Source organism: Bos indicus x Bos taurus, chromosome 10 (genome assembly GCF_003369695.1).
Source record: "Bos indicus x Bos taurus breed Angus x Brahman F1 hybrid chromosome 10, Bos_hybrid_MaternalHap_v2.0, whole genome shotgun sequence".
NCBI lineage: Eukaryota > Metazoa > Chordata > Mammalia > Artiodactyla > Bovidae > Bos > Bos indicus x Bos taurus.
The window spans coordinates 67,884,498-67,901,077 of record NC_040085.1 but is presented as its reverse complement, the minus strand read 5'-3'; the positions used below and the strand labels follow the sequence as shown (position 1 = coordinate 67,901,077).

Sequence of the window (16,580 nt, the reverse complement as noted above, 5' to 3'; positions counted from 1 at the left end):
GCTAATAATGATAATGATGATGAAACTATCCATATCCAATATCAATACCCTTTATATATATATTTACATCTGTTTCAGATCCTGATTCATACCATCTGTAAAATTTGTCATTGCTCTTTCTTACTTGGGCATAAAAGGAAAATGGAATATAGGCACAATCATTCAGAAAACAATGGAAAGTTACAAAGATGGACAGCCAAATTCTTCTGTCTGGGTCCAATTTACTAAAATTTTGTAAACTCAGAATCTTGAGTATAAATTACAGATGGTTATAATTTGACAACTTTGAATAATCTTATAGACACTTTTTCTAAATACTTTTTCCTTTTTTAAAATCCCTGTGCAGAAGTCATCTGCTAAGAGTGCCATGGTATACATAGGGTGAGAGGGGAAGCATCGTAAAGGAAGAGCTTGCCTGCTGACCAAGGTAGAACTGAAATAAACCACTCAGGGAGAGAAATAGGTGGGGAACCACCAGATGGATACTTTGTGGGCAGAAGTAAATGTGAATTGGGCCAGCATTAACATTGCTCAAACTCTATCCTTTCCAACTTGAAAGGGGATGTTAGCAATGAACACACCCCTTCCATCCATGGCACTCCACTGCAGCCATACCTTTAAATTACTTGGTATTCTTTCTAAACCTGTAAAGTTTGCCTCATCACTGTCACTCCCTATTCTGATATAATTAGTTTGCAGTGGGATTTGATCACTGGTTGTTTTTAAAAGCCTCCCAGGATTGAGACTCAGTGTAGTTCAACTGGGATCACAGCTGGGAAGCACTCTGTCTGCTGATTATAGTCTATACCAAAAATATCTGACCAGCTTTTGTTATCTCTCTTTGTAAGAATCATTCTAACCCAGAAGGAGAATGTGAAATACCACTGTTAAAGGAAAATGGAGAAAGAAAAAATTTCTATTCAATTCTTCATCCACTCTCTAATGCTAAATGGTGGTCCCTAAAAAGATATGTCCATGTTCTAGTCCCTGAAACCTCAAATGGTGGAAGGATATTTGCAGGTGTGACTATGTTAAGGATCTTGAGATCTTCCTAGATTATCAGGGTGAGACCTAAATCCAGTGACAAGTGGCAGAGAGAAGACACACACAGAAGGTAATGTGAAGATGGAAGCAGAGACGGGCATGATGCAGGCACAAGCCCAAGAATGCCAAGGATGATTGGCAGCCACTTGAAGCTGGGAGACAGTGTGGACACCTTGATTTCAAACCTCTGGTCCCCAGAACTGTGTGGAAAATCAATTTATGTTCTTTTAAGACACCAAGTTTGTGATAATTTGTGTGGCAGCCACAGGAAACCAAACCATCCTCCAAATCCTCCCTTTCCCCTACTTTCTCCCATCCCAGAAGTTCAAAAGCATGAAAGAGTGGCTTGCATTGAGAAGAACAGGTGGGCAAAAGAGCAGTGCAATTAAGACCCTAGCCTCTGACATTAGTCAGTTTTTGGATATGAGTCTCCACTTTGCTACTTAATACCTTGGAAAACAATTCATCTCTCAAAGCCTCTGTTGCCTCATCTATAACATGGAGATTTTAATAGTATCTACTTACTGAATTATGCTGTAGAAAGGTTGTACATGAACATACTCTGACCTAAATGCAGAACTGAAACCAAAAGTATCTGACAACCACAGCCATCATGACCCAAGCAGAAAACGGTGGGGCTGATAGGAGCTCCTGCTAGACCAGGAGTTAACCATCCCATTGAAAGTGAAGGGATGGGAGTAGTCTTGAGGAGGAACTGACCTCCTCAAGGTCAGTTGGGCTTTCCAACCAACTGGTAGGTAGGGAGACACTGTCACATGTGAACCACCTCACTCCCGAGCTCCAGCTGACACAGCTGACTGCTGAGCCCTGGCTGAGCACCAGCTTTGCTTAAATGTACAAAAGCTGTCAACACCCTGTCTGGGTTTCCCAGGTGGCACTAGTGGTAAAAAAAAAAAAAAAAAAACATCTGCCAGTGCAGGAGACATAAGAGGTGCAGGTTCAACCCCTGGGTCAGAAAGATCCCCTGGAAGAGGTCATGGCAACCCACTCCAGTATTCTTGCCTGGAAAATCCCATGGACAGAGGAGCCTGGTGGGCTACAGTCCATAGTGTCACAAAGAGTTGGACCCAGCTGAAGCAACTGAGCATGTAGATATATGCTGTCTCATGGGGCTCTTGTCTCTGTCACTCCCACGCTCTCCCATGCTCTGTGGTGAGACACTAAACTTCAACTTGCTTCCTCAAAGTCAGTCAGTCAGTTTCGTTTGGGATCAATAATCAGTTTGGGGGATTTGCACTCCCACTCCATGCTCTTGTTCATCAGAGAGCAATGGGCACAGATGTGTGCTCATTTACTATGATGTGGTATTCCTCCCTGCTGGCTCCCCTGACCCGCAGAGGAGTGTCAGCCTCTGCCTCTACAGCCTTCCCAGGGAAGGCTGTGTACCTGCAGTACCTCCTAAGATCCTTCCAGGCAAGACAGGTACATAATTTGAAGACCCAGTGCAAAAATGGAAGGATCTTTGGTTCAAAAACCATTAAGAATTTCAAGAGGGCAACAGCAGAGCACTAACCCGAGAGAAGCGTCCCTTTCCGGCATGGGGCCCTGTGCAACTGCACAGTTTATGTGCCCGTGAATCCAGTCCTGGCTCCAGGAGGCCTCAGGTGCTGTGCTCCGCAGCCTCTGAAACAGGCCACCTCACCACAAGGTGCAATTACTCCCTAGCAGGAAGACAGTGACTCTTAGACCTCTACTGTCTTCTCCCCAGAGGGTCATGCAGAAACTCCTAAACTCTATGTGACATGAGCTACTCAATGAGGAACTGTGCTAGAAATCTTCTCCAGGTCTCTTTCCTCGCATCCCCACCAGTATGTTCCACCTCTGCAGCAGCCACGCTGGGCCCACGGGGGACCCGTGAGAGGCAGTCTCCAGCCACCCTCCACAAGGGGACGCACATGGCGCTCTGCTTTTCGTCGCTTCCTTGGGCCATGTTGGACTCCGATCTCACTACGACCATGGCAGGTGGCCCCACACCCACCACCCTTTTCAGGATCCAGGCAACTTTCAAGCCCTCCAAATCTCTTTTCCTGTATCCATCCAAGCCATGGGCTGCCCTTCCCAGTGGTGGAAAGCCTTTCTTCTTCTCTTCCCTGCCTGGGAGGAACCACCCTCCTATACATCCTCCATCCTGTGCTTCTGGAAATTAAGCTCTCTGCTCCAACTTCTAAATGTTGCCTTTGATACATAAAGAAAGCTTCGGAGGGAAAAACAAACAAAACAAAATCTTATCTCTCTTTCAAAGCTAAGATTCTTTAAAAACTATTATTTCACCATGGGATTTTTATTTTTAATCAACTTTTATCTCAACACTGAACATTTCCACCAATTAAAAATGAATAAAATTTTTAAAAAACACTGAACAATGGCTTCTTTGTGACAACCCATATCTACCCCCCCAAAGCAATCACTACCAATAAATAACACAAGTACTTTGCATTAATAAGTCTAATAATCCATGTAACAGATTTAGCAAGTGTATGAATAGTAAATGCTAAATAAATGATATTCATCAATTATCATCATCTAATTATTATTATTACCTATGTTATTAGGAAGAAACTGTTTCAGTTCTTTATCCCTTACCTATATTTAAGATAAATGATATGTGAAAATCCATTGAATTTTGAAAAAAATATATAGCCTAAAAGGCATTTTTGTGGAGTAAATTATTTTGTACAATGGGTTCAGAAAATAAACTGTCATGTCTGCTTCTCTAATATTATCACAAAAACAAAAAAAAATTATTTTATTCTTCAGAACCTCACACATATATTAGATTATAATGATTAGGTTGCTAATATCCAGCCATTTTTTGATCTATAAAAATGGAAATTTCATATGGTTCAACCTCAAAGTAAGATGGCCTTGTTGGTTTTTAATCATTTTCATTAAGTCTCCTCCATTCATAGACTGAGACCTAGAGAAGAAATTGCTATGGTAACCCCAAGGATCAAATAGGACTGCATTATAGCGATGGGGAGAAACCTAGCCCAGACTCATAAATTTGCAAGTGAGGACTTAAGCCCCAGAGAAGTGAAGTGAACCTCCAAAATACCACAGCCAATTAGTGGCAAAACTAAGTTCTGGCTGTCTTCACTGTGTTCCTTTCTACCATACCAGGCTGCCTTCCTCCCTTCCTAACATTTGTCAAAATATGTTAAGAACATCCCATCTTCACTGAGAAGTCAGGGCTCTGCGGATGATAATTAAGGCAGACATCAAAAGTTAGATAAAATCTGGGCTAGAGGCACATTTTTCAAAGACTCTTGATCAATAATAATTAAACTTTCAAAGGAGAAATGTCAAAATGAAGGTGTTTGTTTCTTCGTTGTAATTTGTAGATTCTCCTGATTAAACTATTTTTAAAGCTCCCTTCAGTTGATCCCACTCTCAGTGTTGCTTGAGCTAACAGCTTCTGGTTCATGCTTTATTGTTATTATTTCAATATTATCTTCGACTTATTTGCAAGTATAATTCATAATTGTCTCTAAATTACTCAGATAACATGTCAAACAAGACAAAAGAAAATAATCTTAAATAGCTCTAACCTTAGTTCTTTGTACTAATTAAAGTCTGAAAAGGAGAAAACATCACCAACTTTAATCTCCCAATTTAAGTAATGAATACAATGTGTTCATGTGTGATGTCACTCCTAGAATCCACTACTGCGACTGGAATTGTGTTAATACTACACAACTATGGTTAAAGTTCTATTAGGTCTTTTACCATAGGCATCATGCTGGTATCTTTACAAAATTAATTCACATAATCGAGACCAACCCTGTAAGGGGTGTGTTGATGACCCCGATATACAGATAAGGAAAACATTTAGAATGGTTCCATAATTTGCCTTGGTCATACAACTAGTGAGAGTGAGTTGCTGAAAGAGGAAAGAATCACTATGAACCGTAACTCCATAACACCTCGTGACCAAGCAGAAGTTTCACCTATGTCCCAGCTGAGACAATAGTGCTAAAGCATTTGTAAGTCCAAGATTTCACATGAAAACTTCTATTTTAAATATTCCACTCTATTTTCCACTCTATTTTCAGAAGACAAGCCAGATGTCCCAAGTGGAGTTCAAAAACTAAGGCTACTGAAACAGTAGGAATGCCAAATCAACTGTCAGAACTACACTTTACACCCCTTCCATTATTCTCCCCTATGGTAATTTTAAGAGACATCGCACACACTTTGATACTGTGTTGGGGGCCAGAGTGAGGCACTCGGCCCGTGGCAAAGGTCATGAAGAAGGAGACTTGACATACTCAAAGGCAGGATCGAGCCTCAGGAGTCCCCCTGGAAATCCTCGAGCATCTACCCCCATAACCAGAGCCTGCCTACTTTACTACTTTGTGCTCTCACCTACACCTCTGACTTTACGGGGGGCTGTCCCCCACCACCTCTTTTGGAGAAGGAGTTAACTTAGAGCTTCAGTTAATAAAAACTCCTGGGTGTGACAGGAGTGTTTCAACCTACAAACTCCTCTGAAGGTTCTCTAGCCTGCCTGACAGGCTTGTCCGGCCACATGTGATTGCTCACAGCCTCCCAACCATGAGAGGCATGAGATGCTTTAAACCTTCTAAAAACAGGTTCCTTAGAAAAGTTAGAAAACTATTAGTATAAGTATAGTGGGCTGATTAGAAATCGTATTGGTGAAGAGTTTTTCATTTGTTGAGCCAATGTTTGTTGCTAAGTCTCCACATCCCCTGCCCTTATACACATTAATGAATATATAAAAGAAATAAGTATTAACCTTTGATATAAATCACGTTAGACCTTAGGCTAAGTAAATTCTTTCCTTAACTAAAACCCACTATACCCTCACCCTATAAGAATGTACCTTTATTTGGGTGGCGTCTGTTTTAAGAATAATCACCCCTGGAGAAATAAGTGTCCTGGTTGACTGACCGCTGTCACAAGGAGAGGGTCATAAATTGTCAGCAGGCCCCCTGGCCAGAAGATGATGTAACATCCCTAAGACCTCTGTATACATTTGTATGAAGCACCTGACTTTGATAAAAGTCAGGACTGCTGACCCCGCGTGACTTTTGCAAAACATCTCAGTGTATAAAAGTAGACCATGGAAAATAAAGAATTGGGATCAGTTTCTCGAAATACTGGTCTCCCTATGTCGCTCTCTCTCTCAAACTCTGGCTGAGTCTCCATCTGGAGCGTGGAACCCGCCATGCTTACTAATTATGCCTGGGCTTCTAAGATCCGACCGGGAAGGCCTCAGTGTCTCCTCTCCTTTGGGAGAATGGAAGGATGCCTGCGGCCTACGTAAGTGGTGCAAGCTTCTTGTCTTGAAGTTTTATTGGTCTCCCGCGTAAACCAAGCTACTCAGCCTCTTTTCTCCACTGAATTTTCCTACTGAGCTATCCTCATTCTATTACTCTTTACATCTCTAATTAATATCTAATTGAAGCTATTGTATCCTGATCCTCGCCGTCGCCGTCCCCGCTTCAAACTCCCTGGATCAGCCGGGGCTGGCCCCCGGCAATACTGTTTCCTTAAAAAGTGGAACTTAATCCCCCTTCCCCTGAAGATAGACTGTACTTAGTAAACGACCAGAATGTGGTGAAGGAGGTATTGAATGACCTTCCTAGACTAGGTCATTAAAAAACTGACTTCCTCTTGCTCTCCTTTCTTGGATCTTTCACTCTGGGGGAAGCCAGCTGCCATGTGAAAAATACATTCAAGCAGCTCTGTGGAGGGTTCACATAGCAACTAAAGCCTTCTGCCTGGAAGTGAGGTCATCAGCCCCAATCAAGCCTTTAGATGACTGCAGCTGACATTCTAATTGCAGCATCATGAAAAACCCTGATCTGTAATAAGCACTCAACTAAGCTAACCCCATATTCATCAACTTTGAAAACTGTGAGATAATAAATATTTGTTGTGGGGTAAAGACTCTGATGCTGGGAGGGATTGGGGGCAGGAGGAAAAGGGGACGACAGAGGATGAGATGGCTGGATGGCATCATGGACTCGATGGACGTGAGTTTGAGTGAACTCCGGGAGTTGGTGACGGACAGGGAGGCCTGGCGTGCTGCGGTTCATGGGGTTGCAAAGAGTCAGACACGACTGAGCAACTGAACTGAACTGAACTGAATTTGTTAAAGCAATAAGTAATTAATACATGACAGCAAAGTGAAAGTGTTAGCTGTTCAGTCATGTCCAACTCTTTGCAACTCCAGGGACTGTATCCCACCAGGATCCTCTGTCTATGAAATTCCCTAGGCAAGAAAACCACAGTGGGCTGCCATTTCCTCCCCCAGAGGATCTTCCTGATTCAGGGATCAAACCCAGTCTCTTACATTGCAGGTGTATTCTTTACCATCTGAGCCATCAGGGAAGCCCCATATTCATCAATTTGAAACTGTAAGATAATAAATATTTTTGTGGGGGGTAATTTGTTAAAGTAATAGATAATTAATACATATTTATTCCTAAATTATGCCTTTTATTATAACAAAGTGAACAAGTTAAACCATATCTACATAAGGTACCATATCAATAAATCAAATATTGTCCAGGCTGTGGGATAGCTAAGGGCTATTTTCCTCAAGGCCTTGCCCCAGCTCAAAAACCTAATGTAAGACTGTCCCTCCACCAGTTCTGTCATGCCCCACCCATGGGCCATGGAGGGCAAGAGAGAGAATCAGACTAACAATTTTTTTTTAAAGCCAAGTGGTTACCTATAAAATAAGAGCACTATCTTTAAATGTCCAGCTTTTGTGTGATTATAATCACTTTGTGATAACATCCTGTATCACAAAGTTCTATCCTTCAGTAATTGAAAATAGAATATGTTCTTTAAGAGCTGGAAGCCAATTATTTCTTTTAGTGTGTTATTTTCCCCATTAAATTGAAGGAAGGAAGTTAGTAAATGGTGTAGTAGATTCAATGAACTTAAAATCTCCCTTTAGAAAAATGACTGTTGCCATACGGTGGGGAATGGCCCTAAGCACTGAAAATCTCAGAAACATCAAACCAAAGTGAAGGGTCAATATCATTCCAAAATAATGAAACCAAAACACATCAAGGCTCTTGTCAATCAAAATCCTTTTTTTTTTTTTTTCCTTTTCCTTCAAGCATTAATCAGAGGGAAACTCAACACAGACATCTAAAAAGCTAAGAAGACGGGAAGCGGTGGTCAGCCTTTTCCCATCTGCTCTTTGGACCCTAAAGAGAGCATTACTTTCCTAAAGCTAATGTATTCTTTGGTAATGTCCATTCATCATGCCACCACAGCAGCTGCTAAACTGCTCATGTGTGATTTCTTAATGGGGTCCATCCAGGAACAGTGACATTCCTTCCCTGACCAAAACCACAGCCAATGCCAAGCTCAGGAGACTGCGAAGCATAATGCTTACCTGGCCCTTCGCAGATTCCAGTCTTGTCTTTAGAGTGCTTTCTCTTCCCGCGTTGCTCCAGGCATGGAAGGCCTCCTGTGGTCTCGAAACTCAGCTTCTTGTTGATGAAGAGGAAGAGGACAACCAGAAGAACAAGAAAGACCCCAGCTGCAGACAAGAAGCCGATGGCCTCGGGAGGGACTAGCAAGAGAACACAAAGGAAAAAATATCACCAAGTGAACCACCTTTTAGTTCTAACAACTGATCAAAGTTATCTGGAATCTTCACAATTATTAGAATGCCAGATACTCTACAAGTCCTGACCTGCTGGCATCCCAGAACTGTGTACAGGGGAAAGGAAAAGGACTATTGCCAGGTGCATCAAGCTAGGCTGGTTCCTAGATGACAGACCTCCATTCCTTCACACATGTGGCTTCTTCTGCCTATAATATAACTCCTCTAGCCCCTATCCTTTGCTTAATATTCAACATCAAGCATGCAAGCTATTAGATATCAGTCAAATGGGTTGAGCTTGAAATGGCTGACCAGTGTTATAAAAGCAAGTCTTTTAAAAATACAACTGCCTAAAACTTAGAAAAACTAATTACACAAGACAAAGTTGCAGACATACATCCATCAAATTAGCAACTGGAGGAAAGTCATTTCCTGGATATGGTTTTTCTAATTCAAATAAGCAACACATGAGGGTGATGATTACCAACAGTGACAAGAAAATTCCTAATCTGTGCATCCATATTATAAATTAGAATTATATTTTGAAAGCTAATATTTTAGACTATTAGAAGATAAATTTCCATCTTCCCCTGTCCCTTCCTCATCAAAAAATTCCTTAGCTTTAAATGACTCTGTGCTCCCCAGGTCCATAGTCCCAGCTATTGAGTTCAGCTGTGAGGTACATAGAACAGAAAGGTCAGAGCTAGTTTCAGGTTGAGAAAAGACTCCTTCAAAGAAATGTCATTTGAGTAAAGACAACATTTCATAAAGAAATCCAAAAATCAAGCTGTATAAAGGAATCAATCACAAAGCAGGTGTCAGGAAGAGTTATTCAAGGCAGTTGGGTATATGTGAAAGCTTATGAAAATGACTCTCCTGAGAGTAGTTTTAATCCTTGAGCAGGTTTAATATGTGGATTAATAATATGAAGAGATAATATCCAGGTTGTGCTACCTTCCAGATAAAGAGAGAGAGGATGAATCAAACCAGTCCCAACTCCTATGAAAAGAAAATAAATGGCACTGCCTCACTAAATCAATTTAGTGGCAAGCCAGAGAAAGAACAAACAAGACAAAAATAGCGTTGTAATCTGCAAAATGATAATAGTGCCTGCTGATCAAAACCAACATATATTGTGAATTTAAAAAGTATGCATGCATTGATTATTCCCTCTGCCTCTAGAGGTAACACAGGTAGCAACGTTTACTGGCATAGGTTCAGCAGTCACACCTCCTGGGAAGAAATCACAATCTGCCACTTATTATCTGTGTGGCCTTGAGCAAATTATTTAACCTCTCTGTGCTTCAGTTTTCTAAGTAATAAAAGAAGATAATAAATATAAAACACATGGAAAATAACCTGTATGGCACCTAGCACATAGACAGTTCTCAAAAAGGAACTAACATCTTCCTCAGTAGCATCATTATCGGCTTTGCAGACCTTTTAAAATACCCAGGGGCAATCAAATATGAGATGGATGTGTTGCTTTGTACACAGGCTGTGCTCCACACCCCTTTCCCTCTCTTGCATTAATTATCCCAGAGGGATGGGGAAGGGATAAAGTAGGAGCCTGAGAATAGCAGCTACAAACTACTACATATAAAATAGATTAAAAAACAAGGTCCTATTGTATAGCACCAGGAACTATATTCAATAACCTATAATAAACCATAATGGAAAATGATATGAAAAAAGAATATGTCTGTATATTTTTGCTTAATCATTTTGCTGTACACCTGAAACTAACACTGTAAATCAACTACACTTAAAATCATCTCTATCTCCCCCCTCCCACCAATTCTTGTATTTTCAACTACTTCCCTTAGTAGATACCATATTGTTTTCACCTGCATTAAAAATTCACTGTGTGTCTCCTATCCTTAAGAGCCCTTCCTCGCCACCATATGCTCTCTTCAACCATAGCCCTGCTTTTTCCTAGTCACAACTGACCATCTTCAGAGTACCCTACATTCACCTCCACTTTCTTACCTCCAAAGCCTCTAGGATCCTTTACCCAGATTCCCACTGATCTCCAGGTACCCAGCCTTACCCACCACAAATCCCTTTTCCACATAGCAGCCTGACTGATCCTTCTGAAATAAGTCTGATTTGTTCAATTGCCCCACTAAAGCCCTCTGCAGTGGGTTTAATTGTGACCCCCAAAAGAGACATCCACTCTGAATCTCAGAATGTGACATTATTTAAAACAAAAGGGCTTTGCAATGTAATTAGGGTAGGATCTTCAGATGAAATTATCCAGGATCAGGGTGGGCCCTAAATACAGTGGTAAGTATCCCTAAAAGACACTGAAAAGGAGAAAACACAGAGAGAAGATGACCATGTGAAGATGGGAGAAAAGATTGAAGTTATGAAGCCAACTGAGGAATGCCAAGGCTTGCCAGCAGCCACCAAGAACTAGGAGAGAGCCCTGGAAGAGGTACTCTCTCAGAGATTCCTGAGGAATCAATTTTGCTGATATCCTAATTTTGGACTTCTGGCCTCCAAAACTGTGAGAGAACAAATTTGTTGTCTTAAGCTGTCAAGCATTTGGTAATATGTCATGTTAACCCTCAGAAACTAATTTACCCTCCAACAGCTTCCCATCACCCATAGGACAAAACTTGAACTCCTCATCTTGGTTTGCGAGACTTTTCATGACCTAGCTGCTGTTTCTAGCCTTTATCACTCATCACTCCCCAGCATCAAACTCTTTGTTGCCATCATATTCATCTATTTCTGATTGCCCAAACATAGCTCACCTCCAGACCTTTGGAGAGACTATTTCAAATCCATGGAATGACTGTGCACTCTCTACTGTCTAACACTGATACTAGACTTCCTCTGAAAGCCTTTTTTGTTCCTCTTGACCAGGCTGGATGCTTCTACTATGAGTTTCCACCCACTGAGACTTCAATAGATTTTTCAAGTGTTTTCAAATGTTAAATTTTCAACTTCATAAGAACAAGGACTTTGCCTCAGTTACCCGATGTGCTCTCAGCAGCTAGCCTAGGAGATGCGTGATACATATTTGATGCTTAAATAAATATTGAATTCTTCTGTGCTATGACATGTTGATACATGGAAAGAAAATATATGCCTCAAGTAGGTCAGTAACACTAACAACATAAGATATGATTTATATCAGATCCAGGCTTGGGTTCATCTATTGTCTATAATGCCATTCATTAGTGAAACTAAATCTTGATTTTTTAATACACTGTATTTTTCCATTATAAAACAACATGATGCATATTACATAAAATCTACAAAATATAGAAAAAGACGATGACAACCACAGTTAAGATTTTATGTACTTCCTTCCAGTCATTTTGATATTTGGGCAAATACTAATTGTCTGTATTGATTTTACCTTTACTGTCTTGTAAAAAAATTTTCTAGATAAAAACTTCTATTTATTTTTTAGAGACTTAAAAAATGATTCATGCATTTAGTAAAATATTTTTAAAATATTGGAAAATGTTTTTTAAAGATCATGTTGCAACTCACCACCTATCATTTTTTTCTCTTATATTTTCTTAACTGTTTTTACCAACATTGAGATACTATCTTATATCAATGCATTTAATATAAAAATATTCACAAATTCCAGATTGAAGACAATATATAAGGAGTTTTGATATAAATCTCCAAAGATGAAAGAAAGAATTGGGAGAAAGCTCTTGTATTATTCAAAATAACTCTGCTTTTTGTAGATGAAAGTATTTTTGTTAGGAATCATTCTTGTAGCAGTGACTAAACTATGGGTAGGTACAAAATTCCTAGGTAGCTACCAAAATGTTTCTCTCCTCAAAACTATCTAGACATCAGTGCATTAACTTTTAATGTTTAATGTGTCATAAATGAAAGTGACACTGCAGCTACCTTTTGCTACTGTACGGGCAACAGAATTTTTTGGTCTAGAATCTTTTCAATACAAAATTTTAATTTAATTTTCCTTTTAATACCAAAAATTATTGGAATGTGACTTTTTATGGAATCTTTTGTTGATTTTCCCTAGAACCTCGTCTTTTCAGCAGCATATCCATGACTTTTTTAAAGCTTGGAAGAATTTTCTTCAATGATGTCTGACAATTTGTGCCAATTGTTCGTGTTTCTGTCTTAAACTAGGGAACTATTTCTTTAGTTACCAATTTTTAGGTTTTTTTTTCTTCTGTATCCTAGCAGATCTCAAATATGGCCTACACTTTTCATTTAACTAAATAGGTGTAAGTGTGCTGTAACCTACTTCACTACTGTAAACGCTGTATATCTGAGTCAGTGGCAGACAGTGGAAGATAGTCTTTTGAGTTGGATGGTGAAGAACACTAGGAATAAGCACAAATGTAGCTAAAGCAGAGGAAAACTTAGTTCAAGGAGTGCGGTTATTTCATGAGACTTCATATTCCTCTCAGAATGTATCAATTTTAATTTCATCTTTTTCTGTGTATTTATGGGTACTTAATTGGAAGTCTGAAGAGGTGCATGAAAGACTGGGAGCCAAATGCTACATTAAACTATAGTTTAGTGTGTGTATCTGGTTGGCCAAAAAATTTGTTCAAGTTTTTTTTATATCTTATGAAAAACTTGATCAAAATTTTTGGCCAGCCTAATACTTTCTACATGAGTAGAGTTATCAAGGAAATGACTGAGAAGTTAGCAGTGACCTCAGACTTGTAAGAACTGCTTAACCAGGGTTGCAGACAAACTAACCTCTCTAAAAATTGCTTAAAATTACAAATATAACCTAGCAATTCCACTTCTAGGTATATATCCAATGGAATTGAAAATACACACATTCACAAAAAAAACCCTGTGAATGAGAGTGCATAGCATTATTCATAATAGCCAAAAAAGTGGAAATAGACCAAGTGTCCAGGCACTGATTAATAAAATGTGGCATATCCATACAATGGAATATTGTTCCACCAAAAAATGAAGTACTGATACATGCTACAGTATGGATGAAACTTAAAAAAACTACACTAAGTGAAAAACATCTGACAAAAGGCCACGTAATTGTGTAATTGATCCCACTTGTATTAAATGTCTAATGGACAAATCCAAGGTGACAGAAGGTATATGAATTGTTTCCAGAAGCTACCTGGATAGTGGGAGGAATAGGGAGAAATGAGGAGTAACTGCAAATGGGTATGGGTTTTGTTTTGTTTTTTGAGGTAATGAAATTATTCTGAAATGAGATGGTTCTGATACTTGTGCAATTTTGTGAATATACTAAAACCAGCGAACAGTACACTTTAAGAGGTGTGAATTTTATGGAATATGAATTTCATCTCAAAAAGATGTTTCAATTCCAGTCTTTTAGTAAAGACTGGGAAGAAACATGAGAAACATGAGTTTTCTGAGATTTGGCTTGGAAGTGATTTTCTTCATGTTTAAACATTGTGTAATTTTATTATTCAGAATTTAGAATTAAAAATAAAGTCTGAATATTGTAGAGTATGGGAATTGTATCAGCAGAGCTCTAGCATCAATGTGTAACACTGAACACAGCAAGCCAACAGTTCTATTGGTCAAAGCCAGAGAGTTTGATGCCACTGAGTTTGAATCTAAACAAAATAAGGGATTTTGGCAGAAAAGTCTAAAGTCATCTTGCATTCCACATATACAAATGCTATGATGAAGAACAAGCATTACATGTATCATTTGCTGTAGATGACAAGGGCACATATGTCAAGAAACTTCACTGCCATCTGCAGAGTAACTCATCTAATTATTCCAGTAATTACTAAATTGGAAATCAGATGGCTGTGAAGTTCGGTCACATAGTTCATGTTGAAAACTTCCTCAAAGTTAAATATACCTCTCAGGTTCCACTGGAGAGCCCCACCTGTTGGTTCACAAGCAGTGGCTCAAGGAGAATACAGAGCATGCAAAGATATGAACAAAGAGGCCTCTGCATGTCACATGGTCTATGGATGTTTGTACATTTCATTCCACAGTTGTTTAAAAGGTTAAAAAAAAAAAAAAGGCTAGACAATTGCAGCCATCTGACTCACAAGTACTAGATATAACATAAGAGGAACCTGAAATTTGACTTAACAAAATGCTAAGGCAGGGAAATCAGAAATAACTGAGCGATGATAACAGAAATAATTAAAGAGTAAAGTTGTAATTTCTCAGGAATAAACTTTCTTGGCACTGCTCTGAAGATTGTAAGGAATCTCATTTAAAAAAAAAAAGAGGAAAGCCTGAAGTAAATCTAAAACTCTACTCACTTAAACACCTCTACCATCCTTGAGTAGCCATCAACCTGACAGTCCTATTTTCCATCGCACCATTTTGATTTCATTTATCCCTTTAAAAAGCAGCATCGGAAGAGAACAAGATGGCAGAGGAGTAGGTGGACGTGGACTCTCCACAGATACCTCAGGAATACACCTTCAGACCTGACCAGCGGAAAAGAATATACAGAACCACGCAAAATTCGGTAGGAGGAAGGAAGTAGGGAGAAAAACAAGAGTGTTAGAAGGGCTGGACCTGCCCTCAGCAGGTGGGGGAACTGAAGCAGGGATCTGATCTCCACATCGGGGCAACTGGAGGAGACTCTGATAGGGCCATAACTCCTGGGACAGAGCAGTCTGTGACCCTGCACACTTTGCACTGTGCCATCTTCACGCTCAACTCTCACGAAGGCAGAGCTGCCACAGGAAAAAGAAATCTTGTCTCTACGTGCTCAGGGTCACTTCAGTCATGTCCAACTCTTTGCGACCCTGTAGAAGTCTGAGTCAGAGGAGAAACATTTAAGGCTGAGAGTCAAACAGCTGATCTTTGGCAGCCTAAATAGAATGAGACTCAGACAGTCCTTGCCACAGCCATACTTACCCCGGACAGGGATGTTTATCCCCTGGAAGGTGCAGCAGCTGGAGCTGGAGTTTAGGGATCATGGAGCAATCCCAGGGTAAGGGCTGCTGTTGACTGTGGAGAGACTGATAGAGGGAATGTGAGGGAGGAGACTGTGGTGGGAAATGCCTGTGGAAGAAAGCCAGGCAGCCATGGAAGCAAGGCGATACTACTGAGCCACGTGTAGGGCGGTGGAGCCATCACCATAGCCTCTCTCCCCACACACCAGCATCAGCAGCTGAACTGAGGCAGGCCCATCAAATGCCTGACATACTGAACTACAGAGTAGAACCCCAACCAGGGGGGCCCTCTATGTGCCTGACGCACCAAACAACAGAGAAGGACCCCATGCAAGGGAGCCCTCTAAGTGCCTGAACAGTGGAGCTATGGAGAAAGACTGGCCAAAGAGGCCTTCTGACCACCAGCTACAAGAGGCTTGGAAAATACTGGGACAAAGCAGTCTGTGACCCTGCACACTTTGTACTGCACCATCTTCACACTCAACTCTCACGAAGGCAGAGCTGCCACAGGAAAAAGAAATCTTGTGTCTATGTGCACAGGGTCACTTCAGTCATGTCCAACTCTTTGCGACCCTGTAGACTGTGGCCTGCCAGGCTTCTCAGTCAGGGGGTTTCTCCAGGCAAGAATACTGGAGTGTATCGGCCAATACTGGTTGCCATACTCTTCTACTACTACTACTACTACTACTACTACTACTACTACTACTACTAAGTTGCTTCAGTCATGTCCGACTCTGTGTGACCCCACAGACGGCAGCACACCAGGCTCCACCGTCCCTGGGATTCTCCAGGCAAGAACACTGGAGTGGGTTGCCATTTCCTTCTCTAGTGCATGAAAGTGAAAAGGGAAAGTGAAGTCGCTCAGTCTTGTCTGACTCTTCGGGACCCCATGGACTGCAGCCTACCAGGCTCCTCTTTCCATGGGATTTTCCAGGCAAGAGTACTGGAGTGGGTTAGAGCACTATATTTCCTGCTGCCCTAGCTGCCAACTCCCCTGAGTGCCTAGTGCTGCCAGAACCCCTGTGACCCAAACAGCTACACCA

General features: G+C 40.7%; 1 protein-coding gene across 1 annotated transcript in view; it reads right to left on the bottom strand.

The window, feature by feature from the left end:
* Positions 1 to 16,580, bottom strand: part of SYT16 (synaptotagmin 16) — a 298,738-nt gene that overhangs the window by 137,264 nt on the left and 144,894 nt on the right. The window contains exon 2 of the mRNA XM_027554269.1: positions 8,444 to 8,623. Within this exon, the coding sequence (XP_027410070.1) occupies positions 8,444 to 8,623 (180 nt within the window). The remainder of the gene's footprint in view (positions 1 to 8,443; positions 8,624 to 16,580) is intronic.